The 27,959-nt window shown below is 36.0% G+C and overlaps 2 protein-coding genes and 1 pseudogene across 2 annotated transcripts; 1 reads left to right on the top strand and 2 right to left on the bottom strand.

Moving 5' to 3' along the window:
- Positions 1-2,982: 2,982 nt before the first annotated feature.
- LOC120114182 (probable inactive leucine-rich repeat receptor kinase XIAO) lies at positions 2,983-7,402 on the bottom strand. The gene is made up of 5 exons (XM_039135171.1): positions 6,480-7,402; positions 6,103-6,174; positions 4,192-5,514; positions 3,514-3,709; positions 2,983-3,430 (listed from the first exon to the last, which is right to left on the bottom strand). Exons 1-4 carry the CDS (start codon positions 7,387-7,389, stop codon positions 3,672-3,674), a joined length of 2,343 nt encoding a protein of 780 aa, XP_038991102.1. The 5' UTR covers positions 7,390-7,402; the 3' UTR covers positions 2,983-3,430; positions 3,514-3,671.
- Positions 7,403-8,846: 1,444 nt separating this feature from the next.
- On the bottom strand, positions 8,847-10,352 carry LOC120114099. Its single transcript, XM_039135105.1, has 3 exons — positions 10,333-10,352; positions 9,458-9,692; positions 8,847-9,296 (listed from the first exon to the last, which is right to left on the bottom strand). The coding sequence occupies exons 1-3, from the start codon at positions 10,350-10,352 to the stop codon at positions 8,847-8,849; spliced, it is 705 nt and encodes a 234-aa protein (XP_038991036.1).
- A 15,376-nt stretch (positions 10,353-25,728) lies between these two features.
- LOC120114098 lies at positions 25,729-26,937 on the top strand (annotated as a pseudogene).
- Positions 26,938-27,959: the final 1,022 nt, after the last annotated feature.

Here is a 27,959-nt window from a genome sequence, read left to right as displayed (position 1 = left end):
CCCTGTGAGGAAAATATGGGCGCCGAATGAATGACCAAGCTCGATTCTCCCAATGATTACATGTTGCACATTCCAACCGCCACTGATGAAGTTCAGCAGCTGGTTACAAGAGACATCCAAGGCCCTGCATACTAGAGCTGTGTACTGCTAGTTAGGCGATTGCCTCTTCACAAATCAGGAAGAAAAAAAATCATTCTCTTTATTAAAAAAAAATCGAGGACCTATACGTGCTTGTCTTTGATTGTGATGACGCTTCACCATTGTTGAAGGTCAAGGGATTTGCCAGTTAAATTAAAAGAGAGTCTATGAAACAAACTTTAAGGTAAGGATTAAGGAAAGAGCACATTTTTAAATTCTTGGTTGTTTTTCTGGATTGGCGAGTCAACTCAGGTACATGGACTTTGATATTACTTTACTACTGACATACATCACTATAATTTTTTGTATAAAGACATGTTATTAATTAGTTACTGTTTGATTGGAAATTTGAGCTTCCTTTGGTTTGAATTTTGGAATTTTTTCACTCCACTGATTCTAATTTTCCCAAGGGAGAATATAAACTAATGAAATAGTACCTAGTTCTGCCATTGAAACTTCTTCAGTCCTTCCTTTGTCAATTTTGGTGCTCTTTTTTTCCTATAAATTTGAATAATAAAATTTGTTTGAACCATTGGTCTACAAATAGCAATGAAGAGGCTGAACCCAAAGGAGCAAGAAATAAATATATCCAAAATGAAAGCAGCATTTGTGATACTATGCATTCTCCTGGCTTGCAGTATTTTCATCTCCACTTTCACCATCGCTCTAGCACGGCAGTTTCAATTAAATATAACATGCGAATTATAGGGCTATTAATTTTACAGGTGAGGAATGTAGTGAACCTGACGTTTGTAGTTGTCCCGAAAATAATCCAGATTGCCATCGTATTCTCGACCTTGAATGTTGTAGGGAAGCAAAGCTATAGGATCCATTGGCGAAACTATATATGGAGATCCCCTAAGATATGAATTGTTTGTGTTTTCAATGCTACTTTGTTTGGTAGTTGTAGTGTGATACCTCAATCGCACAGCGATAAGCTCTAGAAATTCGTTATGATATAGGCCTGGCCCTTGAAATAAAGGCCTTTAGTCCCATTTTAGTGCTTCTCTTTCTATTTTACAATTTTTTACTTATCATATTCAGGGCATATATGTTATAGACCCATGATCCATTACCACCAATTCTACACACTGTCATTAAGTCATCGCTTCACATTCTAATGAAGTCTCAATAACCCTGTAACCATCCTAGATAATATGAAATTGTGAGTTCTTGTTAAAGTTACCCGTAAGTTTGTGACTGCTGAATTAGATGATTTTATATGCTTTTTTGTATAGGACGATCATGGCTGGAAAATGTGCTTAAAAGGCTTCAAAACTGCACTTTTTGTTCTGGAATGGAGGCTGGAATAGTGGGCATAAAATTGGACATGAAATGTTGATGTAGCAGTGAGTTAGTAGCTTTTAGAAGGTCCAGTTAGCATTCTCCGGTCAACAATTTTATAAGGTGGATGGACGGTTGGAGCATTTCAAGCAATTTAAAATTCAAGATTTTAGAATCATCTTTTGGATTTAGTTCAAACTATTTTTAGGATTTATCTTTTGTAATTTTCAGCACAATTTAGGGTTTTAGAAGGCTACAAATACCCTTCTAGGGTAAGCCTATTTCATCGTTTTTTTTTTCAGAATTATCGAACACATTTCTTCTCTTGTTCTTTGTTTTTCTTCTTTTTTTATAAATATTCTTTAGCTTTACTTTGTTCATTTCTTTTAAGTTCTCATTAAAAAAAAAACTAAGTATGACTCTTGTCATGCTTAACTAATTTTCTTCTAAGCCGATGGGCAAAAGCGATGATTCAATTCTAACGTGAGAATTGAATAGCGCTAAAGTAACTTCGGATACATTTCTCACTTCTCTGCGCTTATTTCAAATCAAAACAATTTTCAAAAGTGAAGATAGTCGATGGTCGAAATGTTGTTGCGATTAAACATGTGGGAGGAAGGATCGTCTAATTGATAGCACATTTGACTTCCTGGAACACAATTAGCAAATTGTTGCTAAAGAGGGGATTGAGGTCAGAAATGGTTTTAATTAAAACAACCATCAATGTCAGTTTTTATGCACTTAAACGATTATGGTCTACAACACTGTTGTTGTCTAGATCAATTTCCAACGCCTAGATCAAAGAATTGCGCTTGGGTATTCGGTATACAAAGGTAGTCGAAGGGATTTGTCTTTGTAAACAAAGTAACCGAGTAAATCCCAAAGGATAAATCTCGTTCGATGATCCGAAGAAGTTGAGTCAGAAGTAACGTAAAAGCTGATTTTTTTCAATTAAGGTTCCATGTTCTATTTTTCTTTTCACTTTCTTTACTTTCTTTAAACCTATTTTCCTCTTAATTTTTCTTTACGATTCTTTACTTTTTACTTATTTTATTTTCCAACTACACAATCCCCCCATTTCATTTCTTTCCACTCCATTACACGCCAAGGTCCAAAGTCTATAACAAAGAATTTCATCTATCTCTTTAGTCTCTGTGGGATCGACCCTTACTTCTCCTATACTATATTTAATTTCCTTATTTTTTTATAAGAAGAAATTTATTTTACGTGAAAAACGACATTCATCAGTTTGTAGTATCCGTTTAGAGTTTTTCTTAGCCTATTGACAGCGCAGAGACCCTACAGAAGCAGCTGCTCGAATCTAGGACTTCTAAGGAGAACAATATTTTATTTTACCATCAAAACCCCTCAATAAATTCTAATGGATGAGATTAAAGCAGCTGAACAGGGGGTGATTCTAGCAGAAAACAGTAAATATGAGAATGTCATTTTGGAAACTGATTCTTTAGAAGTGTTTCTCTAGTTTTTGATATTAAACAAATGTTGCAGAAAATACATGAGATGAATATTAGATTAGATATTAGTATGACCATAAAATACTTATCAAATACTTTGCTTCAAAACAAGAAAGACCCTAAAAATGACTAACATATGGTACTTGTATTTTGTAGTTAAAATAACAAATGCCTTCTCATCAAACTCATTCCATCTGTCAATAACTCGACTCTGATCTCTTCTAGCTTTCTCACAACTTCTTGCATATCAAGCCTATCATATGGTATCTCTACTGAACATTCTAAGGCTACTTGCAAAATCAAAAATGCACAATTGTTGGCTGATAAATGTGTCCTCCTCGTAATGCTTACAGAATTTGTGTCTCCAACTTGGTTCAGCATATATGGTAACGTCTCTTTCACGAAACTCCTCAAGCTCATTTCTTCGGAAAACATTTCATCCGTTGGCTTCTTTCTCATGATCATTTCCATCATAAGAATACCAAAACTATACACATCACCTTTTATTGAAACAATTCCTTCTGATCCATACTCTGTATATGCGTTTATAAAAGATTTGATCAGTATTCAATAAAAGATACGTTATAAATTATCTAAAGAAAAGAAGAGGCCTCACCTGGTGCCATATATCCAATGGTTGCAAGGGTCACGGTTTGGATCATTGAATTCTCTTCACATAAGAGTTTTGCGATTCCGAAATCACTCAAATGTGCAACCATATCTTCATCTAATAGAACATTGCTGGGCTTTAAATCGCTATGAACAACTGGTGTTTTAAGACCATGATGAAGATATTCCAGAGCAGATGCAACATCTATCAGTATGTTCAGCTTTTGTTGGATATCCAGAAAATGATTGTTGGAATACAACCATTTATCAAGGCTCCCATTAGGCATAAACTCAAGTACCAAGGCTCTGAAATCATGAATAGTAGAGCACTGTCCGATGATTTTGGTTAAGTTCCGGTGACGGATGTTGTGAAGAACTTCACATTCAACGTCATAGCTCTTGGAGGCTCCTTTTAGCTCTAACTTGAAGACTTTTACAGCAAATGTCATTCCATCTGGGAGAGTCCCTTTATATACTGAACCATAGCTCCCGCTACCAAGCAATCTGCTATCATTGAATCCATTAGTAGCTTGATGAAGCTCTCGATATAAAAATCGTCTCCACTTTCCTAAAGGTAGCAAGTCTTCTTGAGTTTGCAATGTTTCTTTCTTCTTCCTAGTTCGGAAGACAATGACAATTAGAGCCACCACCAAAATTGTAGAGGCAATCGACAGTGCTACAGCTACATATCTTATGAGCTTACTTCTTGCCTTGTTATTTCTAAGAGGTGTAGTTATGCAGCTTGGAACATGAAGTCGGGCTGCACCACACAATGCTCCATTCCCCTTAAATGATTCGATCGAGTAGTTTCCGAACTTTCCTCCACCAGGAATTTCTCCTTGAAGTCTATTGAAAGAGACATTGAAATATTTGAGAAAACGGAGTTTCTCCAAGGACTTGGGAATCTCTCCGGATAGAATATTTATCGACAAATCTAAGGATTCCAAGCCCCACAATTCACCAAATGAATCAGGAATAGAACCTGTGATTCTATTATCGGATAAGGAAAAATAAGTGAGGTCATCGAGTTCTGCCACTCCAATAGGGATATCACTTGAGAACTGATTGTTCGACAAATCCATGATATTCACAACTTTCCAGTTTCCAATATCAATTGGAAGAGGACCAGTGAGAGAATTTGAAGACAAGTTCAGGATCAGGAGATTAGTAAGCCCTGTCAAGGTTGAAGGTATTGAAGAAGAAAACATATTAGAGCCAAGGAGTAGTTGCCTCAAAGAAATGAGATTACCCAAGCAAGCAGGTATCGGTCCAGACATTTTGTTGATCGACAAGACCAAGAATCCCAACTTGTTTAGCTGACATAACTCAGAGGGGATCGGTCCTTCTAACTGATTGTCCCCAAGAGAAAGACTTTGCAGCTCTTTTAATCCTCCAATTGCAGTAGGAATCAATCCTGTCAATTTACTGCCATCAAGCTTTTTGTCTATCAAGCGACTCAAGTTGCCAAATCCACTCGGGATGCTGCCGCTGATGTTGCACTTTGAAGCAGAGAATCTCTGAAGAGAATCCGAGAGATTTCCGACCAAACCTGGAAGTTCACCACTGATCAATACGTTGTCGCTGAAGTCCAAGACTTCCAAGCCTCTACAATTTGTCAAAGAAGAAAGAAAGCTCAATCTTGAAGAAGTGAGATTATTAACATCCAAGTTGAGTCTCTTCAAATTTCTCAGATTGTCAAGAGTGTCGGGGATGGACCCTGAAAAGAAATTATGAGAAATGTCGAGAGTAGTAAGCTGAGAGGCATTGGAAATGGACATTGGGAATGGACCAACGAGTCGATTATTTGCAAGATATAACTCCTCCAGGTTGGGAAGCCAAAGCCCCGTGTTTGATGGAAGACTGCCCGAGAGCTGATTACTTTCAAAAGAAATGGTAGACAGAGTCGACATATTAAATATAACGGGAGGAATTTGACCAACAAAATTATTATCTCCCGCACTAAAAAATTCCAGATTCTTTAGGTTGCCAATCTGCTCTGGTATTGTACCTGACATAAATTTTATCAAACAAATACATAACTACAAATAGATAGAATTTAGAATAAAAGAACTATACTATCTGTTATGATTATGAATTTATCAAAACACGAATAAAAGTTTAGTCTATATATATAGGATGGGTTTGTCGTGCTCGACGAGCACCTCTAAGCACCATTAACGATGAGTATTGTTGAGCATCATTAATTTAATTTATAAAAATTTAAAATTATACAAGACTCAACGTATAATTATAAATTAGTTAAAATTTAAAGGTAAATTATTTAAAATAAAATATTAATATTACATTATTTTTCATAATTTTTTTAACAATAAAAAATATAATTTACCTTTAAAAATTATTTGAAAATTATGAAAAATAATGTAATTAATATTTTATTTTAAATAATTTAACTTTAAATTTTTAACTTATTTATAATCACACATTGAGTCCTTTAAAATTTTAAAGTTTATAAATTAAATTAATGATGTTCAGCAGTGCTCGTCGAACATCGTAGAATTAGAATTTTACCTGTATATATGTATTAAAAAATATAAATTAAGAGAAAAAATGGAAAGTATTTTTTACCCATTTATACCTGTGAAGTTGTTACGAGAACAATCGATCATTTTGAGAAGAGTCAGATTCACAATCTTTTCTAGAATTCCACCTGAAATTAAAAAAACAATCGCAAATCAAATTACAAACCTTTTTTATTAGGCTAAACTACCTATTTAGTCACCCGCCTATTCTTATAATTTCGTTTTAGTCACTCAACTATTTTTTTCAAAATCATAACTAACGCTACGTTTTTGTTTCATTTTGGCCACCCGCCGTTAAAAATAAATGGTAATATTGATGTGTCATAATAAAATAATGTCACATCATCATTAAAAAAAATTGATGCGTCAACGGTTTTGTGTATTTTTAACATTAGATGACCAAAAAGTAAAATGAAGTATGAGTGTACATTACCTTCAAAGTTGTTATCACCAATAAAGAAGAATTGAAGCATGCTTAAATTCCCAATTTCAACTGGTAGACCCCCCTCCAATTGGTTAGTTGACAAGGACAGTAATTGTAACTTTCTGCACTTGAATAAACTGCTTGGAATTCTACCAGAAAGCCTATTAGCACTCGACGAAAATTCTTTCAAATTCGGAAGACGATCGAACATATCGTCTGGAAAATGGCCAGTGAGATTATTGAAGTTGAAATTGAGGAGTTCAAGCCAAGGCAAATCGATTGGAACAAAGGGTATGGAACCGGTGAACATATTAGTCCCTAGATCAATAATTTGCACCGAAGATATATTGAAGATGGAGGATGGTATTGAACCCGAAAGCTGGTTCCCATACAAGCTCAACTCCTCTACCTTTGGCAAATAGCCTAAAGAGAATGGGATAACACCATTGAAGTTGTTATAGTACAGACGCAACACCCGAAGCTCAGTTAATGATCCTAACCACGATGGGATTTCTCCACTGAAGCTGTTGTTGCCGAAGTCTATATGTTTCAGCCGGTGCAGATTTGATAACTGGACTGGTAATCTGCCATGAAAACTGTTTTCTGTGATGGAAAGAAGAGAAAGGAATGATAGATTTCCTAAGTGGGGTGGGAGGGTGCCTACAAGTCCCAACCCAGTAAGGTTTAGAGCTGTGACTCTGAGGTGGTTGGATCCGCAGATGACACCAAACCAATTGCAAACAGGGGAAGAAGATGACCAATTGGTTGCCAACACATTTTGAGGATCGTGGATAACATTGTCTTTGAATGCGAGAAGGGCCGACTGGTCGGTAAGAATGGTGGTTAAGTTCATGGAGAAAGTAGGCAGAAAAAAATGGAAGAAGATGATAAGAGTTAAGTTGAAGAAAGTGTTCCCCATTTGATTTTGGGTGGCTGAGTCCACCAAGGAAGGCACCAGTTTGATATCTAGATAACTCGTTCTTTATACACACTAGAGTGGACCCATGCATTGCCGCACTAATTATTGATTTTTTTTTGTTTAAATCATATCCGTCAAATAATTTTTCCTCTAGAAACGTCTGGTATTGTCGAATGTAATTACGAATTCAAAAATTTAAAAATAGGATTCGAAAATTTAATATTCCTTTCGTAAAAATAATTGATATATAATTTTTTTATTTTCTCTTAACATATTAATTTAAATTTTATTTTTTTAAAATAGGGGATGCACTTTATCCCTAGGAATTAGTGCATCCGCCCCTAACCGACTGATTTGGATTTGCAAGGAGTTGACTTTACAAGTTTCTAAAATGGCATTATTTGACTTTGATGCTCGGAAAAACATTTAAGTGGTGGATGTACATGGCCTTAAGGGTGGGAGCAGGAATTTTCTAAAATATAAATCTTTTTTTATAAGTTTTTAATTTTTTCGTTTAATTATTCATTTTTTTGGATAAATCATTTTTATTATCCAAAGAGCAGTTAACTGCTACAAAAAACAGCAAGTTCTTACAAAAGTATCAAGAACTTACAATCAATATTTACAACAAAACAACTTCAATAAACTATACCCCATTGATTACAAAGTGAGATATTAACACTATTCTTCCTATTAATGCTTCTACCCCGTAATTTTATAGCCACTGTATCTTGAATGGCATGGAACAAAGCTTCAAAAGATCTTGAGCAACCTGCAAATAACCTTTTGTTCCTCTCTTCCCATATAGTATAAGTAAAAGAAGTCCAAGCAAGCTTCATGATAGTAACGAGTAGGGATTTACCTTTCCATGTAGCACAAGCCCAAGATATGTGATCATACCAAGAGCATGGTCTTCTTCGAATGCCATTTAGGTGCAAAATCGTATCCCATATTGAGCTAGACAAAGGACAATGAAGAAATAAGTGATCCCTAGATTCCAAAGAGTCATTGCAAAGTACACATTGATTATCAATCTGAATTCCCATTCCAATCAATCTATCTTCAGTTGGAAGTCTATTTAACAAAGCCATCCAAGTTATAATGCTAAACTTAGGGATATGGAGAGAGAACCAAATTAACTTGTGCCAATTTATTTTATCCTCACTGTTTCTGATTTGAAGCCAACAGTCCTTTATGGTAATAGCTCCCGTTGAAAGAACAGTCGAAGCTTGAGACCTCATTTTAAGCAAACATCGGAGACTCCAGCTCATGTTAAGACCAATTTCCAGATTCCAGAAATCTGAATTTTTCATAATATAACTCCTAATCCAGGCTATCCATAATGAACCTTCACCCACAAGCACCTTCCTAATCAAATGGATCATACATGCCTTGTTCCAGGACTTTATGTCTTTAAGTCCTAAACCCTCTTCTGATTTAAGTAGGCAGAGTTTCTCCTAGTTCACTCTTGCACCCGAAGTTGCCTTGTCCGAACCTTTCCAAAAGAACCTTGAACATAGTTGCTCAATTCTGTGAAGGACAGATTGGGGTAGGATTAACTGCCTATACCAAAAATTTGTGAGGCTAAGCAGGACAGTTTTGATAAGCTCTAATCTACCAGCATAGCTCAAGTGTCTTCGTGACCATTGATGAAGACGTTCCCTGATATTATCGATGAGAGCAACACAATCTTTGTCCGAGAGTTTCCTAGAAACTAGAGGAACTCCCAAGTATCTAACTGGTAAATAGCCTTGATTGAACCCAGTAATACGCTTGATTTCCTCAATTTGCCTAGGGGATATTCCAGCAATATAGAATTCACATTTTTGTGCATTGATTTTAAGGCCAGAAACAACATAAAAGTGTTCCAAAACCCTAATAATTCCCACAACATATTCAATATTCCCCTTACAAAAAATAAGTAGATCATCGGCAAAAGTGAGGTGAGTTAAACCAATTTTTTTGCATCTAGGGTGAAATCCGAATATACCTCGAAGAGCAGCCTTGTTGAGAATTTTGGATAACATGTTCATAGACAGTACGAACAGCAGGGGTGAGATTGAATCACCTTGTCGTAAGCCTTTGGCCCTTTGAAATATCCTATGAGACTTCCATTGAACGAGATAGAGTACCGAGCTCCTGTGAAACAAGCTTCAACCCACTTGATGAAAGTAGGAGGAAGGCCAATAGCATTAACAACAACCAAAACAAATCCCCAATGCAGAGAATCAAATGCCTTGTGAATATCAATTTTCAAAGAGCACCTAGGTGAGATAGTCTTCCTACCATAACCTTTGACAAGCCTAAATATATGTGTCTATCTTAAAAAAAATTAAATCTGTTACTTACCACAACCCTACATTTAAACTAAGAACGACTACCACCAAGCTTTTTAAAAAAAAAATCAGACTTTAACATTTCCAATTTCACTGGAATATCAAAGCATCGATGAAATTTCCGAGATAAACAATCAATCGTAAATACAATTCCACGGTCTCAAAAGCAAAGACGCGATCCAAATCCAAACTACTAGAGAATACCTAGCAGCTTTACCTATTCATCGACTCAAAAGTAAAAACTCTCGATTATTTAATAATAAATTCTTAAAATTTAAGACTTAAATATTTTATAGTCGTCAATGCTCGAACTTAACACATCTAGAAATAATAATAATAATAATCCTTTTAATTATTGATATCATTTTGTTCGTACTTAATTTATGAATGATATAATGTTTTAAGATTGTGATATATGATAAAAAAAATAACATTTTCATCACGGAAAAAGTAAAGAATTACGAGGAAAAAAATAATAATTCAAAAGATCTAAAACAACAACCTATCTTCTTCATCCTATGACCTATATCGCATTATCTGGGTCCCACGTTTCCTTTTGTCGGCTCCTGTCGGCTCGACCCTCTCAATTCTCTTCTTTACTACCTACCTTCTTTTGAGTTTATCCATTTTCCTCTTCCTTTCTTAAAGCACTTTGAAGGTTGTTTTTGTTCACGTGAGAAAATACTAAGGATTTGATATTAAATGATGGGAAGTTATCTTTAAATATAATGTATTTACTTTGTATTTATCTCGAATTAATTAAAACGATGGAAGGTTGAATTCATCTCATTTCCAACATAATGCTAAATATTTTTGATTAAAAACTTAATTTTACTTCTCAACAAATTAATATTAAAGAAAGATGGTAATTGAATGCGAGAAGGGCCGACTGGTCTGTAAGAATGGTGGTTAGGTTCATGGAGAAAGTAGGCAGAGAAAAATGGAAGAAGATGACAAGAAGAGTTAAGTTGAAGAAAGTGTTCCCCATTTGATTTTGGGTGGTTGAGTCAAGCCACCAAGGAAGGCACCAGTTTTATATACACACTAGATTGATTTTTTTTAAATCTAATCCATCAAATAATTTTTTATCTAGAAGGGTATAGTATTATCGACTGCCATCGTGAATCTAGAAATTAAAAAATATGATTCGAAAATTTAATATTTTTTTATAAAAGTAATAGATATACAAAAAAAATTATTTTTTTTTTATTTTTCCTTAACATATTAAATTAAATTTCATTTTTTTCCGAAATAAGAAGATGTACTTGATCCTGGGCTTAGTGCATCCTGCCCTAACCGACTGACGTGGATTTGCAAGGAGTTGACTTTACAAATTTCTAAAAATGGCATTCTTTGACTTTGATCCTGTGAAAAACATATCAGTGGTGGATGTACATTGCCTTAAGGGTGGGCAAGTGCCCACCAGTGATTTTCTAAAATATAAATCTTTTTATAAATTTCAAATTTTTCGTTTAATTATTCATTTTATTTATTTTCAATTTTTATTAGGCTAACCCTAAAATTATAAAGTATTCGTTTGCATACAAAAATTTTATATTTTAAATATTTGTACGACTATCTTAAAAAAATTTATAGATCTGTTATTAACCACAACCCTACATTTAGACTAAGAACGAATACCACCAATATTTTTTTTTTAAAAATCAGAAGTTAACATTTCTAATTTCACTGGAAGATCAAAGCACCGATGAAATTTCCGAGACAAACGATCAATCGTAAATACAATTTCACGGTCTCAAAAGCAAAGGCGCGGTCCAAATCCAGTCCACTAGAGAATAACGAGCAGCTTTACCTATTCATTGACTAAAAAGTAAAAACTCTTAATCATTTGATAATGAACTCTTAAAATTTAATATTTAAATATTCTATAAACGTCGGTACTCGAACTTAGCATCTCTAAAGATAATGATCATCCTTTTAGTTATTTAAATCATTTTGTTTGTACTTAATTTATGAAGGAAGTAATGTTTTAATATTATGATATATTGTAAAAAAAACAACATTTTCATAACGGGAAAAGTAAAGAATTACGAGGAAAAAATAATAATAAAATTCAGAAAAATATATTTATTTTTTAATATTCTAACTATTTTTTAAATTTCAAATATATGTCAACTTTTTAAATTTTCGAACTATAAATTAAAATTATAAAAAAATAAAAAATGATTTGATTCCAAATAAAATTGAAACCAGATTTCAACATGGTGGCTTTTTATCAGAATTCTAAACACGGTTTGGAAGATTGAACACAGAAATTTCCACACCCAAAAGTTCAACATTGTATTCTCAGTCAGAAAACCAACACGGAAAATCCACAAAATTCAACCTTGATATTATGGTTTACTTGGTCATCTTTTTGTACAAAATTGGGTCATGGATTCATTGTCTGCCATGGAAATTTCTTCACTCCTCCCTCTGTCGATTATCTTCGAAAAGTAGTATGGTTTTCATTTTACTCGAAACATTGGCCTATATATTGGCCTACAAAGTGATTAGTGATAATATTATTCCAAATGAAATCTTTATTTGTGATATTATTATGCATTCTCCTCGCTTACACCCTCTTCGTCTCCACTTTCAGCATGGCTCGACAATTGGAGAGTAAGTAACTTCAGCACTTTTGTAGTGGTTTCTCGTTAGTTTTATAAATAAGCAATAGAAAAGAAGTTGAGTTGTTTGTGTTAATTTTGCAGAAGCCCAACCTCCTGTCGTGTACTGTAGCCACCCCCCTCCTTGCTATCGATCTTTACCTAAACCTTGAATGTCATGGGGAACTGAGAGATTTCAAACGTTAATGCCTTACAAGTTGCAGTTAAGAGCTCTCGTCCGTGGCTTCTTTAAGACTTAACTACTCTCCCATGTATCTAAAACAAACACTGCTTCCTCTTTAATAATTTCATTTCCTTTTTATAATTCAGCCAATGTTTAAATAGTTTACTTACATTTTATTTCGGATGACCAGAACATTAGCATCCTGAAAGTTGAGTAATTATTCAAGTGATTTACCCTAATATTATTATATGAGTATTTATTTTTTATACGGATACAAAATAATATCCTTTAACAAGAACAACTAAAAACATTACATGAGAATATAACATGCGACTAATACATATGGGTAAAGTACACAAATGGTCCCCTAATTATGCGGTATTGCTTTGTTGAGTTCCTGATTATTGAAAGTTACAAAGTGGTCCTTTAACTATAAGGCGTTGCTTTGTTGAGTCCCTGACTATTAAAAGTTACAAAATAGTCACATGACTATTCATATGTTCTAGACTCGTCTTTTTCTTTTGAAAAATTGGAGTCTGTTTGAGATGGACATTAACATGTTCATTGGATATGATAAAATCTTATCCTAGTATTATTTGATATGTATTTTTTGGATATAGTCTTTTTTACATTATGACGTCGATCCAGTGTTTTAAACACTATATCGTCGAGCCTATGCTTTGAAACCAACAGCGTTGCCAATAAACATCATTAAAAATGATTTTAGCATATCTCAATCATTAGATTAACGTCCAACTCAGACGACTTTCAATTTTTTAACAAAAAAAGAGAAGCTTGGAACATATGAATAGGCAGGTGACCATTTTATAACTTTTAATAGTTAGAGGACTCAATAAAATAGCGTCCTATAATAGAGGGAATACTTTGTAACTTGGAATAGTCTAGAGAGTCAACAAAGTAACACCTTATAGTCAAGAGACCATTTATGTATTTTACCCTAATTTTACATTACACACACTTTACCACTCCTTATATAATCAACTAGGGCACATTTGAAAAATTATAATTGGATTTTAGCCTAATTACACAATTGTAGTGTGTTTGGATAGTTATTATAATTTGTGGATTCCGTTGAATTGAGTATAATTAAAGATCTCCAATTACATTCTTTAATTCTTAGGGGAGGGATGAGAATTAGTATAATTATGTGTGTAATTAAACTCTTCAAGTTTATAATTAATATTATTTTAAATTTTACTTTTATAATTGTGTAATTATAATTTATTACATCAAGCATGACAAGAAGAATTAACATGTAATTACAATTTATCGATTTAATGTCTAGAGAATTAAAATTCCTAATAATTACACTCAATTGTAATTATCCAAATAATTATTATATTTTCATTCAATTATATTATGGTGTCCAAACACATACTTATTATTATTTTTCTAATACTACGTCATGTCATGGCTTATTTTGAACAAATAAAATAAATATATATTTCTTATTTTGAGTAGGTATTATTTTACTTGAATTTTTACTTATTTTACTGATTTCTAGTTATAATTTTGTACTAATTCTTCTTTAAGGTACCATCAATACGTAGGAAACGAAACATGTACTAAATACATAATTTTTACACAGAATTATTCACATCATGATTGTGATAAACCAAAGAGACCGCAATTATACTTTGGGTTTACTTGATCAACTTTTTGTAGAAAAATGGGTCATGCATTCATTTTTGTCTGCCATTGAAATTTCTTCACTCCTCCCACTATCAATACAGAAGAGTTACTCGTGAAATATATGGTCTCAATTATATCTGAAAAGTAGTGTGGTTTTCATTGTACTTGAAATATTGACCTACAAAGCAATTAGTGATAATATTATTCAAAATGAAATCTTTATTTGTGATATTCTTCTGCATTCTCCTCGCTTCCACCCTCTTCGTCTCCACTCCCATCAGCATGGATCGGCCAGTATCCAAGCGTAAGTAACGTCAACGCATGTAACAATTGTTTGTGCTAATAGATATTTATATGACTTTAACTATCTATAACATGGGGTTTTAATTTTGCAGAACAACCTGGTACCCTGGTCTGTGACCCCGGCAGACATTGCCATTTTGATAATTTACCTAAACCTTGACTGCGATGAGTAACCGAGAAAGATTTCAGAGTTAAAATAGATAATACTTTGCAAGTTGCGTATAAATATCTACTTATACTTTGTTTTTAATAAATAATTGTTAAGAGCTCGCGTCCAGGGCTTATTAAGACTAAACTACTCTCCCATGTATCTAAAACAAAGAGTGTTTTCTCTTGAATAAATTCAGTTGCTTTTGTCGTGGTTAAATTTATAATATTATCACTTGTCTCATTCATTGAATATAGAGGCTTAATTGGAACTAGAGAGAAAATATAACTCTTGCAAAAAAAAAAGGATCAAAGAGCTAATGGGACTTTTTCTTTCGATTCTCTCCTTGTCTTCATTCTTCGTCGTCGGAATGTGGCCGTCCACTCCATTAGAAGAGATGAACCGTGATCAACCGATCGATCAATTTATCATCACCATCAATATGTCAAAGCACCCTACATCGTTACCAAATCCGATGACCATCAACAATAACTACAAAGTTTATTAATTTCAGATTTACGGTTAAATTGTTTACTTCAGTTTACTGAATTGAAAATTACTAATGTTGGTGTATCAAATAACGTGTGTGTATATATATAATCAGAAAAAAAAGGACAAAAGAGAAAAACTTTTAGCTCCATTTGTAAGGTTTAAGAATAGCTTCACAAAATGTGCAAATTATATCATTCCAACATCTACATTAAAATGGAACATAACGAAATCCAGTAGTCGTTTTCATGTTGCCGACGCATGCTGCTCCTCAATCTATTTAACATTTTCAGTGTAAATCAATTTCATCGGAATATAAGATCGTAAAAATATGAGTAAATTACGTGTTTACTATCTAAATTATCAGTTTTAATTTGTTTTAGTACCTAAACTGTTAATTTTTTCAAAATTATACTTAAATTTTAGTTTTTGTTTCATTTTTGACACCCCGCCGTTAAAAAATGTAGTTTTATTTTATTTTAGTACTCCGTTCAATTTAGGTACTAAAACGGATTAAAACTGATAATTTATGTACTAAATGCATAATTTACCTAAAAATAACGATAAATGACTAAAATATTCTTTTGAATTACAATTGGTATTATTATGGTGTTCGTTTTGTTCGTTTAATAAAAACTTGTGCAAGTATTTTGAAATTATTCACTCCATTAATTATATTTGGTCAACTTTTTTTTTCTTTTTTAGAAAAATGTGTCATACATTCATTGTCTGCCATGGAAATTTCTTCACTCCTCCCATGATCAATACAGAACAGTTGACTTGTGAACCTGCAATAGAATTTGGAAATATATGGTCTCAATTAACTTAGAAAAGTAATATTTGCCTACGAAGTGAGTATTGATAATCCAAAATGAAATCTTTATTTGTGATATTATGCATTCTCCTCGATTTCATCCTCTTTGTCTCCAATTTCAGCATGGCTCAAGACTACAATAGTAAGTAACATCAACACATGTAATACTTCTAGTGTTAATTGTTGGGAACAAGATTAGCGAGAATGCGAAATAAAAGTGGAAAAATAATACCCAAAATTGATAACTGAGTTCAGCCAATTATGTCTACGTCTCCAGACTGCTGCATATATTTTACTAAGAGAGAAAATTTGTAGGTGCTTACAAAACACTTACTACTCACAAGAAAGCTCTTTAGTATTAGGAGCAAGAAATGATTTGGGATTTTTGGAATGATTTTGGAGCTAAATGGGTTAGGGTATTTATAGTTGAAGCTTAAGGACTAGTATTTGAAAATATCCTAAAGTACAGGGACTATAGTGCAATTATACCATTATACTAAAATCAACAAAATTGGGTATCGAATTCGATGCCCTAATTTTTGACCCATCAGGCCCCTTTCTCCATCAGCCCCCCTTTCTTGACTTTTCTAGCAATCTCCCACTTAAAGACTGATTTTAATATATTTTCACACCTCGATCAATGCAGCAACATTTCTACTCTTGTTATTGTAGCATGCCAACTGAAGTTGAACACAACTTTAGTTTGTCCGTAATCACTGCCCTATAAACCCACTTATTATTGGGCAGTTTCTCTGTGGTTACCTTGTCTCTCAACGTCTTGTCTCCCTTCGACTCTTGTCCACTAGTCTTTGAAGGATTGTTCCTCACTTGAACATCCTCGGCAAGCCCTTTCTTCGACCCTTCTCTCATGATGGTCTCTGAAGCCATGTTCTCTACTCGAACATGCTCAGCAACTTCCTTGGACATGGCCAACTTCTCCTGCACTTGGCTTCTAATCGCCTTGGCAGAAATAAACCTTATTGAGCCAACTCTCAATGCCCCCTCGATCCTGGGTTCATCCTCTTCTCTGGACGACTCGATCCTGGGCTCATCCATTATTTTGGATGACGCGACTCCCCTCGGGTAATCTTGCAACACTTCTAACATCTTAAGTTTGCGCCCCCTCGTTTGCTCGACTCTTACCCTCAGCTTAACATCTTTGGCACTTGAACTTGTGCCAAGACTACACACATCATCCCCAGATCCACCATCTGGTTCATCATTGAGTGGACTTTCTCTGCCACTCGAGGAACAACATTCATCATCCTCTGACTTGCCTTCATTGCGGAATCTCCTACCGCTACCCTCAACTTTCGGCTTAGCTTTGGAAGTCTTGTTCTTCTTGACTCCAAATTCTTTGATGGACTCAGCGGTTGTCAAGGCTTTAGATAACTCATTGACTTCCCTTCGCTCCAACACTCTCTTCTCCCATGGCTTCAATCCGAACATGAAGGTGAAGAATCCATCTTCTTCAGTTAAACTTGGGACTTTGAGCATGAGTTTTCTGAATCGACTCACATACTCCTTAAGTGTCCCTTTATGCCTGAGACGCCTCAACTTGGACCACGCCTCCATCCTGGCATACTGTAAGCAGACTTGCTCACTTTGTACCCTCGGCTTGACAACTTTATCTCTTGCTATCGAATCGGGTCCCTTCTTGTGCTTGGCTGCTTTGACTCCCGCAGTCTCGTCACGTTTTCTTTCGGGTTCGACTGCTTCAACATTAACAGTCTTGCCTCGTCTCGATCCTTGCTTGGCCGCATTGATCTCATTAATCGGGCCAAGTCTTTTTCCTGGCTTGGTAGCTTTAACACTTGCGACCACGCCAATTCCCGCTACTTCTCCTTCTTCTATCCTTTTCATGATGGTTGTAAGGCGACGCTTCTCGGGACATCCTCTAATCAAATGAGGACCATCACAGAAGTAACACTTCAATTTTTCCTTGCTCTCCTTCTTCTTTACACCGGACTTAGCCTTGTCATTCATTCCCGATGCCTTTCCTTGGCTACGAACAGTAGATGGCTCACCTTGGCCATTCGAAGAGTTTTCTCTACCATCTCCCTGCTGCACATTTTCCCGGTCTCCACCACTGTTGCCACTATCTCTGGGCGTGGGCCTAGATGACACATCGCTACTTGGCTTGTCACCTGCAAGCTCAGTCAACTTTCCGGCTACAACTATGGCCTCCAAGTCTCTGGGCATTTCCTTGCTCTTCCCCGAGCATCGCCCCTGGTCTAAGTCCTTCCAAGAAGGTCTTGAGCGCACCCCATTCACTCATTGCTCCCTTGCATATGAGCAGCTTCCTCTTGAGCTCATCAACTTTGTTTCTCAAAGTCATCGCTCCCACTCGAATCTGGCTTCTTTGGATCGTTTCTGACAATTTCTACGAACCACCGTGTATTAGAACACCTCCGTCGACAAACTCGTATCGCCGACAAAATTTCACTATTCATGAAATCCACTATTCATATGAATAGTAACCCAAATAGTAACCTCGCAGAAAAACCGAAAAAATTCACCACCAAAAGCTCTAATACCAGTTGTTGGGAAATAAATGAGTACGAGTAATTTTTCTATAACCAGATTAGTGGGAATGCAAAATAAAAGCGGAAAAATAATACCCGAAATTGATAATAGAGTTCAACCAATTATGTCTACGTCTCCAAACTGCTACATATCTTTTACTAAGAGAGAAAATTTACAGGTGTTTACAAAACACTCACTACTCACAAGAAAACTCTCTAGTATTGGGAGAAATAAATGATTTGGGATTTTTGGGATGATTTTGAAGCTAAATGTGTTAGGGTATTTATAGTTGAAGCTTAATGACTAATCTTTAAAAATACCCTAAAGTGCAAGGATTATAGTACAATTATATAATTGTACTAAAATTAACAAAATTAAACACCGAATTTGATGCCCAATTTTTTACTCATCAGTCCCCTCTCTCCATCAACCCTTTCTTGACTTTTCTAACATTAATATCTATATGTGTGTGTGGATGATTTTAATTATGCATAACATGGGGTTTTATATTAATTTTGTAGAACAACCTCCTACCCAGATCTGTTTACCCCAGCCGTCATTGACATATTGATTATTTACCCAAACCTTGAATATGATGAGCAACTGAGAGAGATTTAAGATAATACTCTGCAAGTTGCGTATAGATCTCAACTTATACTTTATTTGTAATAAATAATTGTTAAGAGTTTGCTTCTAGGGTTTCTTGAAACATTACTCTCGCGCGTGTTTAAAAGAAATATACTTCCTCTTAAATAAATTCAATTCCAACCAAACGTTTAAATAGTTCACATGGATCAAAGTTTTACTTTTATTGTTGTTAAATTTAGCATATTATCATTTTGGTCTTTCATACGACTGCTAAGAGTTGATGGGATTTTTCTTTCTCTTCTCTCTCGGACCTTATCCTCGTTCTCTACTGTTTGAATATGGCACCCCATCCCATTAAAAGAGATGAATCGCGGTCGATCAATCAATCAACCCACCATCAACATCAATCCATCAAAATACTCTAAATCATTACCTAACTTGATACCATCAACAATAATTACAAAGCTTATTAGTTACGGATTTACGGTTAATTTTTTTATTTCAGTTTATAGAACTGAAAAATATTAATGTTGGTGTATCAAATAATGTGTATATATTGGGAAAAGCTTCACAAAATGTGCAAATTATAGCATTCCAAGATCTACACTAAAATGGAACATAACAAAATCGGGTAATCGTTTTCACGTCCCCGATGCTTGCTCCTCGTCCGCCCCGGCAGCACATCCCGACAACCGGTTTGTTTCTCGTCAGTTCCCGCTTCCAGTCCACCAGGAAACAAAAGCACGCCATTGTCAAGCCACACAAAGAAAATAGAAGGAAACCTCGACCATTGTCAAATCCAAACTTCAAGAGGATATGAGATTTTTATAGACCAAATGTTTCATTAAATGTCAACTATATCTATCCCGGATGGACTCATGAATTTATTTTAGGGGGTGTGAATTTAAAAGTTATATTAAAATTTGTAAAGGGTGTGAAGTTATAAAATTTGAGGGTACAAAATTAATTAATCGATAGAAAATATAAAAAATCTAAAATATAAAGGAATTTAAAATTTCTAGAGGTCTGACCGCACCCTCCGTCCATCATTATATGTAACATTGACAACCATTGGATACATCCATTTAATTCAACCGAGTGTGCAGCTTCCATTGACAATAAGATGATTCACTTGAAGGAAACAGTTGGGAGGTTTGATTAAATGGTAAAAATGTATTGGAATATTAGTAATGCATGAGTGTGATTGTGTGTGAATATAGGTGTGTGCTGTTGAGCTGATATGGTTGTGTGAGTTGGTTAGTTGGTTAGGGGTTGTTAGCAAGTTGTTAAGAGTTGGTTAAGGTTGTTAAGCCAACTCAGCTGAATAAATGTATATATAGGTCTAGTTGATAAATAAGAGATACACGTTTTCTGTATTACTTCAATATTCTTGAATCTCAACATGGTATCTTTCGTTGGACGATCCGGACGACTTGCTTCTGTTTCCGCTGCTTGACAAGAGTCCTCACAATGAGCGTTGATCAGCTTGCTTCTTCAATGGAGGGGGTCTCGAGGAATACTAAGGCTTTCTCGAATAAAAGAGTCAATGTCGTATTGGATGAATCAAATTTTCTGTTATGGAAGCAACAGGTGCTTCTCACCGTTCGCAGCCATAGACTTGAACGGCTTCTCACTGGCTCCATGACTGCTCCGTCACAAACGGTGGTTAGTGATTCTGGTGAGGAAGTATTGAACAAGTTATATGAAGAATATGTGGCTCAGGAAAGTGATCTTGCGTCCTGGCTTCTGTCAACAATCAGTCCACAGTTGTTATCTCAGTTTGTGGGTGCTGAAACAGCCTCTGTTGTGTGGAGCACGGTGCTTCAATTTTTCTCGAACAGATCCACAACGGCGGTTATCAGCTTGCATTACAAGCTTCAGTCTTTTAAGAAAGGAGACGAGTCCATGCGAGTTTATCTTACTCGCGTTAAAGAGGTGTGTGATGCATTAGCATCGTGCGGCAGTGCTGTGTCACAGGCAGTGCATGTTGCGAGCATTTTAAAGGGGTTACCTCGTGAGTACCAACCTTTTGTGGCTGTCATAACAACCATGCATGAGTCGGTGTCTCTTGACATTATTTACACTATGCTGATGGATGCGGAGACTCAATTAGCAGGATTTTGTGACCCGCTTGAGTCACTTCCTATGAGTGCACATATGGTTCAAAGGCAAGTATCAAGTAAGACTGTGGATCCGTCTGATCGTAACACTGTGTCTAGAGAAATGTACTCACATGGTCGATCGACTGGTCTAGGTCGGGGTCGATCTCGGTTGCAATGTCAATTATGTGGTAAAAATGGCCATTTAGTCTACCGGTGTTGGCATCGGTTTGATGAAGACTTCCCTGGTGTTACAGCCAACAACAATAATTATTCAAAGGCTGAGTCAGAAAATGCTTACTATGCTGCCAAGGATAATTCGTATGCTTGCAATACCAGTCAAAAATCTGGTGCCCATCAGCTTAAGTCACAGGTTACTCGTGAACACTAGGTGGTGGATTCGGGTGCCACACATCATGTTACCTCTGATGGCACAAACATCTCACAGACAGTGGACTTTAATAATCTATGTAAATTAATAGTTGGTGATGGTGGTGTTTTAAATGTGCAAACTGTTGGTAGCTCTTCTCTATTTACATCATCGCGTGTACTGTTATTAACCGATTTGTTGCATGTGCGAAGAATAACCAAGAATCTGCTATCACTGTCAAAGCTTGCTAGGGATAACAACGTTTTTCTTGAATTTCATACGCATGAGTGATGTATACATGATGAGAAAACCGGTTCAATTTTACTTCGAGGGAAGGAAGATGGTGGCTTATACTCTTTTGTAGTTAGCTCAACACCTGAAGATAATTCCAAGGCAGAGAATTACTCAACACAATTGTCTACAGCTGTGTATGACTTGTGGCATCAGCGTTTGGGACATCCTTCGCATGACAGCTTACTGAAAGTTTGTAAAGAAATAAATGTAATTCTTCCTTCAAGTGTTAATAAAATATGTGTTGCATGCCAAATGGGAAAGAGCCATAAATTGCCATTTCATGCTTTTACAACAGTATATGATGCTCCTTTTCAGTTAGTTTTCACAGACCTCTGGGGACCTTCACATGTTGCTTCGACTGGTTACAAGTACTATGTCACCTTTGTTGATGTATGTACCAGACACTCATGGCTTTACCTGCTCAAAGACAAAGCTCAAACAATCAGTGCATTTGAAATGTTCCAGCAGATGGTTAAGGTGTAGTTTGACTTGCCCATCAAAGTTGTTCAGAGTGATTGGGGAGGTGAATATCGAAGGCTGTCGAGCTGCTTGTTGAAAGCAGGCATTACACACAGGCTTACATGTCCACACACTTCTGAGCAGAATGGAGTGGTGAAACACAAGTATCGTCATGTTATAGAGCTAGCTCTTGTGTTGCTTGCTCAAGCGTCGATGCCTGTCAAATTTTGGGCTTATGCAGTTGTTACTGCAGTCCATTTAATTAACAGACTGCCTACAAGGGTCTTGCATGGTGCATCACCGTTCGAGAAGCTATTTCATCAAAAACCTGCTTATGGACAACTAAGATTATTTGGTTGTCTTTGTTTTCCTCATTTGAGACCATACTTGAAGAACAAGTTGGACTTTAGGTCCAAACCATGCACCTTCTTAGGCTATAGTACTCGGCATAAGGGTTTTCAGTGTCTTGCTGATGATGGTCGAATCTATATTACAAGATATGTGGTGTTTGATGAGAGCCATTTTCCATTTGCAAAGAAATGTGCTCAGTTACCTGCTGCCACATCGACCACCAACAAACCATCTGGCTCAATCAAAATTGTTATTGATGTTAGCAGACTTCAAGGAGAAAGGTGCACCACAGGGTCTCAACATAATTTAGTAGTTAATGCAATTGATGATTCAAGTAGTTTGCCTGTTGCAAGTTCAGGTCATTGGGTGGAGACTGCTGATAATGTATCGAGTGCTGAGCAACAACTGTCGAGTGATTTTTCAGTCACTGGTCAAAATACTAGTAATACTGAGCAGGTTGAGGTAGTCAGTACACATGATGAGACAAGAGTTGAATACTACAGAAGAAGGTGCAGAAAATTGGAGTGATGCACAAGTTAATAGTCATCTGATGATGACAGGGAGTAAATGTGGCATATTCAGACCAAAGGTTTTTACCTCTAATGCTGTGAGTGAAGTCCCAAACAATGTCTATGAGGCTCTCAACAATTCTAGCTGGATAGAAGCTGTTCAGGCCGAGTTTGATGCACTGCAAAGAAACAATACTTGGTCGGTTATGAAGATGCCTACAGATCGTGAGGTGATTGGATGCAGATCGTAAGTTTGCCACATTGAATATAGTATTATCAATTGATGTTGCGAGGAATTGGCTGTTACGACAAATCGATGTGAATAATGCTTTCTTGAATGGTGATCTAACCGAGGATGTATTTATGCAGCAGCCACCTGGGTTTGAGGAGTATGTTGCTGATGGAAGTTTGCTTGTATGTAAACTTAACAAAGCATTATATGGTCTTCGACGGGCACCAAGGAACTGGCATGATAAACTTAAAACCAGTTTGATCAGGATGGGATTCAGTGAGTCTCGAGCTGATGTCTCGCTGTTTGTTAAGAACAATGAAGGTTGCTTTACTTATATTCTTGTCTATGTTGATGACATAATCCTTACTAGTGATTCCTCTCATGTTATTGATGAAGTGGTGAGAACATTGAACCTGCAATTTTCTTTAAAAGATTTAGGAGAGCTATCCTATTTTTTGGGCATTGAAGTTACAAGGAGAAATGAGTCCTTGGTGTTATCTCAGAGGAAGTATATAATTGAGTTGTTAGAGAAAACAAATTTACTAGGTGCTACACCCACTGCTACCTCGATGATTGGTGCTCCAAAATTAACACAGGATGCTGGTGAATTGTTAACAAATGCTCGAGAGTATCGTAGCATTGTTGGTGCTCTTTTGTATGTGTGTCATACACGACCGGATGTTGCCTTCAGTGTTAACAAGACTACTCAGTACATGCACGCTCCACGTGAGCTACATATGGCTGCAGTAAAGAGGATACTCTGGTATTTAGCTGGAACATTGGACTATGGTCTCACATTTACAGGTGCTGGCAAGGCACTAGATGTTGTGGCATTTGCTGATGCAGATTGGGGAGGCAGTCTTGATGACCGAAGATCGGTTTCTGGCCATATAGTGTATCTTGGTGCGTGTCCTGTAGTTTGGTGCTCGAGGAAGCAAAAGACTGTCTCCAAGTCTACAATGGAGGCTGAATATCGAAGTGTTGCTATGGCAGCTTCTGAAGTTACTTGGATCAGCTCGCTATTAGGTGAGTTGGGGGTGAAAAATCGAATCTCATCTGTCATTTGGTGTGATAATACAAGCGCTGTTGCATTGAGTACGAATCCAGTGTACCATGCTCAGTCAAAACATGTTGACATGGACGTGCATTTCGTTTGTGAAAAGGTTGAAGCTAAACAACTTCAGGTGAACTATGTTCCAGCATTCAATCAGGTGGCAGACGGGCTGACCAAGGCGCTAACAAAGGGAGTGTTTGAGGTCTTCAGAGATCAACTATGTGTATTGCCCTGTCGTTAAAAAAGGGTCGAAGGAGCAGGAAGAATATTGGAATATTAGTAATGCATGAGTGTGATTGTGTGTGAATATAGGCGTGTGTTGTTGAGCTGATATGGTTGTGTGAGTTGGTTAGTTGGTTAGGGGCTGTTAGCAAGTTGTTAAGAGTTAGTTAAGGCTGTTAAGCCAGCTCAGCTAAATAAATGTATATATAGCTCAGCTGAATATTTATTCTTTCTTGCTTTCTTTCTTTTCATATTGAGGGGGCAAAGTCAGGATTTGATACAAAGAAAGGAAGATGAAGTCAATATTAAGCAGCCATCAGATTATTGTGGAAAAGAAATCAATTTATTTTTGGTATAACAATAGGATTAGTCCTCAACATTTCATTGTTTTTTTAAAATTTTTAGTTTCACTCCTTAATCTTTAATCATATAAATTATTTTTCAATTGTACTCATTCTTTTATATGATTAATGGGCTTAAATACTCATACAAAAATAAAAATATTAAATTTAAATATGCAAAGAAAAAATATTTAATTTAAAATGATGATTCAACATTAAAAGAATACAGTAACATTCATAAAAAAATCATTGTCTCTGTCGAATGAAACGTTTTACGAAATAATAAAAGAATAGTAAGTGAATCAAATCATTTGAAAGACTACTTCGTTACATAATTATGATTTATCGTTATTATTACTAGTAAAATAATTTTTTACCTTTAAACTTGATGTTTTTTTTAATTTTGATAATTTTTATTATTTTCAAACTTTATAATGATATGACACTGAAATAGGACAGTACCATATCTTCAAAATTATTAAAAATGGATGAAAATCCAAGTTCAAGACTAAAGCAGACAAAAAATCAACAGGACTAATCTGAAAGGTGTTCTAGATTCAGGGACTAAAAGTCGCTTTATCCCGAAACTTTACACCTTCCATCATATCTTGTACTTGAAATGCATTTTGCAGTAAATGGTTTCATAACTGATCATCGTACTTATTAGTATATACTTGTCTGTTACAGTCCTTTTTTACTCAATGTCTACTGTTTATGTACTTGTGTTAATTATTTGCATGGTGTTTGTGAAACTTTGATTTTACATTGATTTTTTAATCGTCTCAATCTTAACAGACTGGAGTGTCCAAGCAACTGTTAGTTGGCTGCTTTCTGAGTTCTTGGAAGGGCAGAGTGTGTCCATTGTTGCTGAAGAAGATGTTCAAACACTCTCAAAGTCTGATGCAGCAAGTTTACTTGAAGCTGTTGTCAACACTGTGAACGAGTGCTTAGCCGAAGCACCAAAATATGGTCTCCAGCTGCCAAAGAAAGCTCTCGAGACTTCACAAATCCTTGAGGCTATCAGTAGATGCAACCCAACAGGGGGTCCAACTGGAAGACATTGGGTGCTGGACCCCGTTGACGGGACATTGGGTTTTATTCGTGGTGACCAGTATGCTGTAGCACTAGCTTTGATCGAGGACGGGAAGCTAGTTCTCGGAGTTCTTGGTTGCCCCAATTACCCTATGAAAAAGGAGTTCTTGAATTATAATCATCAGCGCAATCAAACTATGCCAAAGGCTTCGCCATCTTCTGATATTTGGCAAAAATGATGTGTGATGTATGCAAGGAGAGGAAGTGGTCGGGCATTGATGCAACCATTGATCCACGGGGATACAAAATTTGAATGGCCACATTGGTAAAGGCTTCTGCCGTTGATGATCCATCGCTGGCGACTTTTTGCGAACCTGTAGAAAAGGCAAATTCGAACCACTTGTTTACGGCGGGGCTTGCGAACAGCATAGGTGTCAAGTGTGTTACTTTTATTTTCACTCCTAGTTCATTTCTACCTGTTAATGTTTGAGAAGAATAAACAAGAATACTGGTTAGAAATTATACAGTGTCTGCGAGGCCATCTTGTTTGATTCTAATACATGTTTTCATTCATTCTAATGGCAGAAACCAACCTATGCGAGTCCATAGCATGGTAAAATATGCAGCAATAGCTCGGGGTGATGCTGAGGTTTTTATAAAGTTTGCAAGATCCGGATACAAAGAAAAGATATGGGATCATGCTGCCGGTGTTGTCATCGTAGAAGAAGCTGGTGGGGTTGTAACTGACGCAGGAGGTCGCCCCTTGGACTTCAGTTGGGGACTGTACTTAAAAGGTCTTGACCGGGGGATTATTGCTTGCTCTGGACCAATACTGCATGATAAAATCATCGGGGCTGTATATGCAAGCTGGGATTCTTCTAATCTGTGAGACTTCCTATATCTTGCCAATGCAGGCATCCCACATCTAACTATGTCAGGGCGAGGGTATTCTGAGAAGGATGCTGATGTGCATCCGTTTTAAGGGTATGAAAATTTCCAAAGTCTGATCATTTACTTCACCTTCAGTTCCGATCTTACCATCACAGATTGCTCGGTTTTTATTAGCAATAGCTCCCTTACCATATCTAAGGGAAATTTTACTGTCATCAATGGAGATTCTTTAATATGAGAAAGCTTAAGCTGATGCTTCTATCCTATGCTAAGCTTACGGATCTGAATCGATACATTATGTTTTGGACGCATACTCGTATGTGATTTTCGCTTCGGAGAAATACGTATTTTCTTCTATGTTCCTCAAGTAGTTCAAAATGGATATATTCTGTATTTTCTTCTTTGTTCCTGCATTTTCCGGGAAAGCATATGAATGCTGCCTCATCCATTCATCCTACTGACAACTTCGGTTTGTGTTACTGCACGTGGTTTATGCGAACCGTTTTAAACACCAGGTTCTTCGATGTTGCAAATTAAATCGAGAATCAATCACCGCGTTCGACATAGATATGGTTTCGAGTTCATGACATTCCTGGAAACTGCACACTACATCCCAAGTCGATGCTTTTGATTATCTATTTCCCGGTGACAGCTAAAATAATGAACTGTTCCAATTACGAAAGGAAGCATCCTCTGCAGCTATCTTCTAAATTCAGATTTTAATTATCTTTTCGTTGACAAAATAGTACGCTGAATTAGGCTTTTTACCCAAAAATCATCAAAATATTATAATATTACCAGTTAGGCACCGTTTCTTCAAATTTTATCTAACACCTTTTCTGATAGGTGGATCGAAGGTGCATCCTCTGACTGCGCTTTCCAAGAGAAATATTGACATTGCATCAAGTGGGAATGTATATTTCAATGTGCGTGTCTTATAGGGTTATCTTGCCTCATCATATTTACTAAAATCATATTTATAAAATATTTTTTAAAAAAATAAAAGAATAAAACTATAGTGACCAACAATATAATTTAATACATATTAGTTACATGAGTTGAATAG

The sequence above is a fragment of the Hibiscus syriacus genome, unplaced genomic scaffold (genome assembly GCF_006381635.1).
Source record: "Hibiscus syriacus cultivar Baekdansim isolate YM2019G1 unplaced genomic scaffold, ASM638163v2 tig00110220_pilon, whole genome shotgun sequence".
NCBI lineage: Eukaryota > Viridiplantae > Streptophyta > Magnoliopsida > Malvales > Malvaceae > Hibiscus > Hibiscus syriacus.
This window is presented reverse-complemented; position numbering and strand designations above follow the sequence as displayed.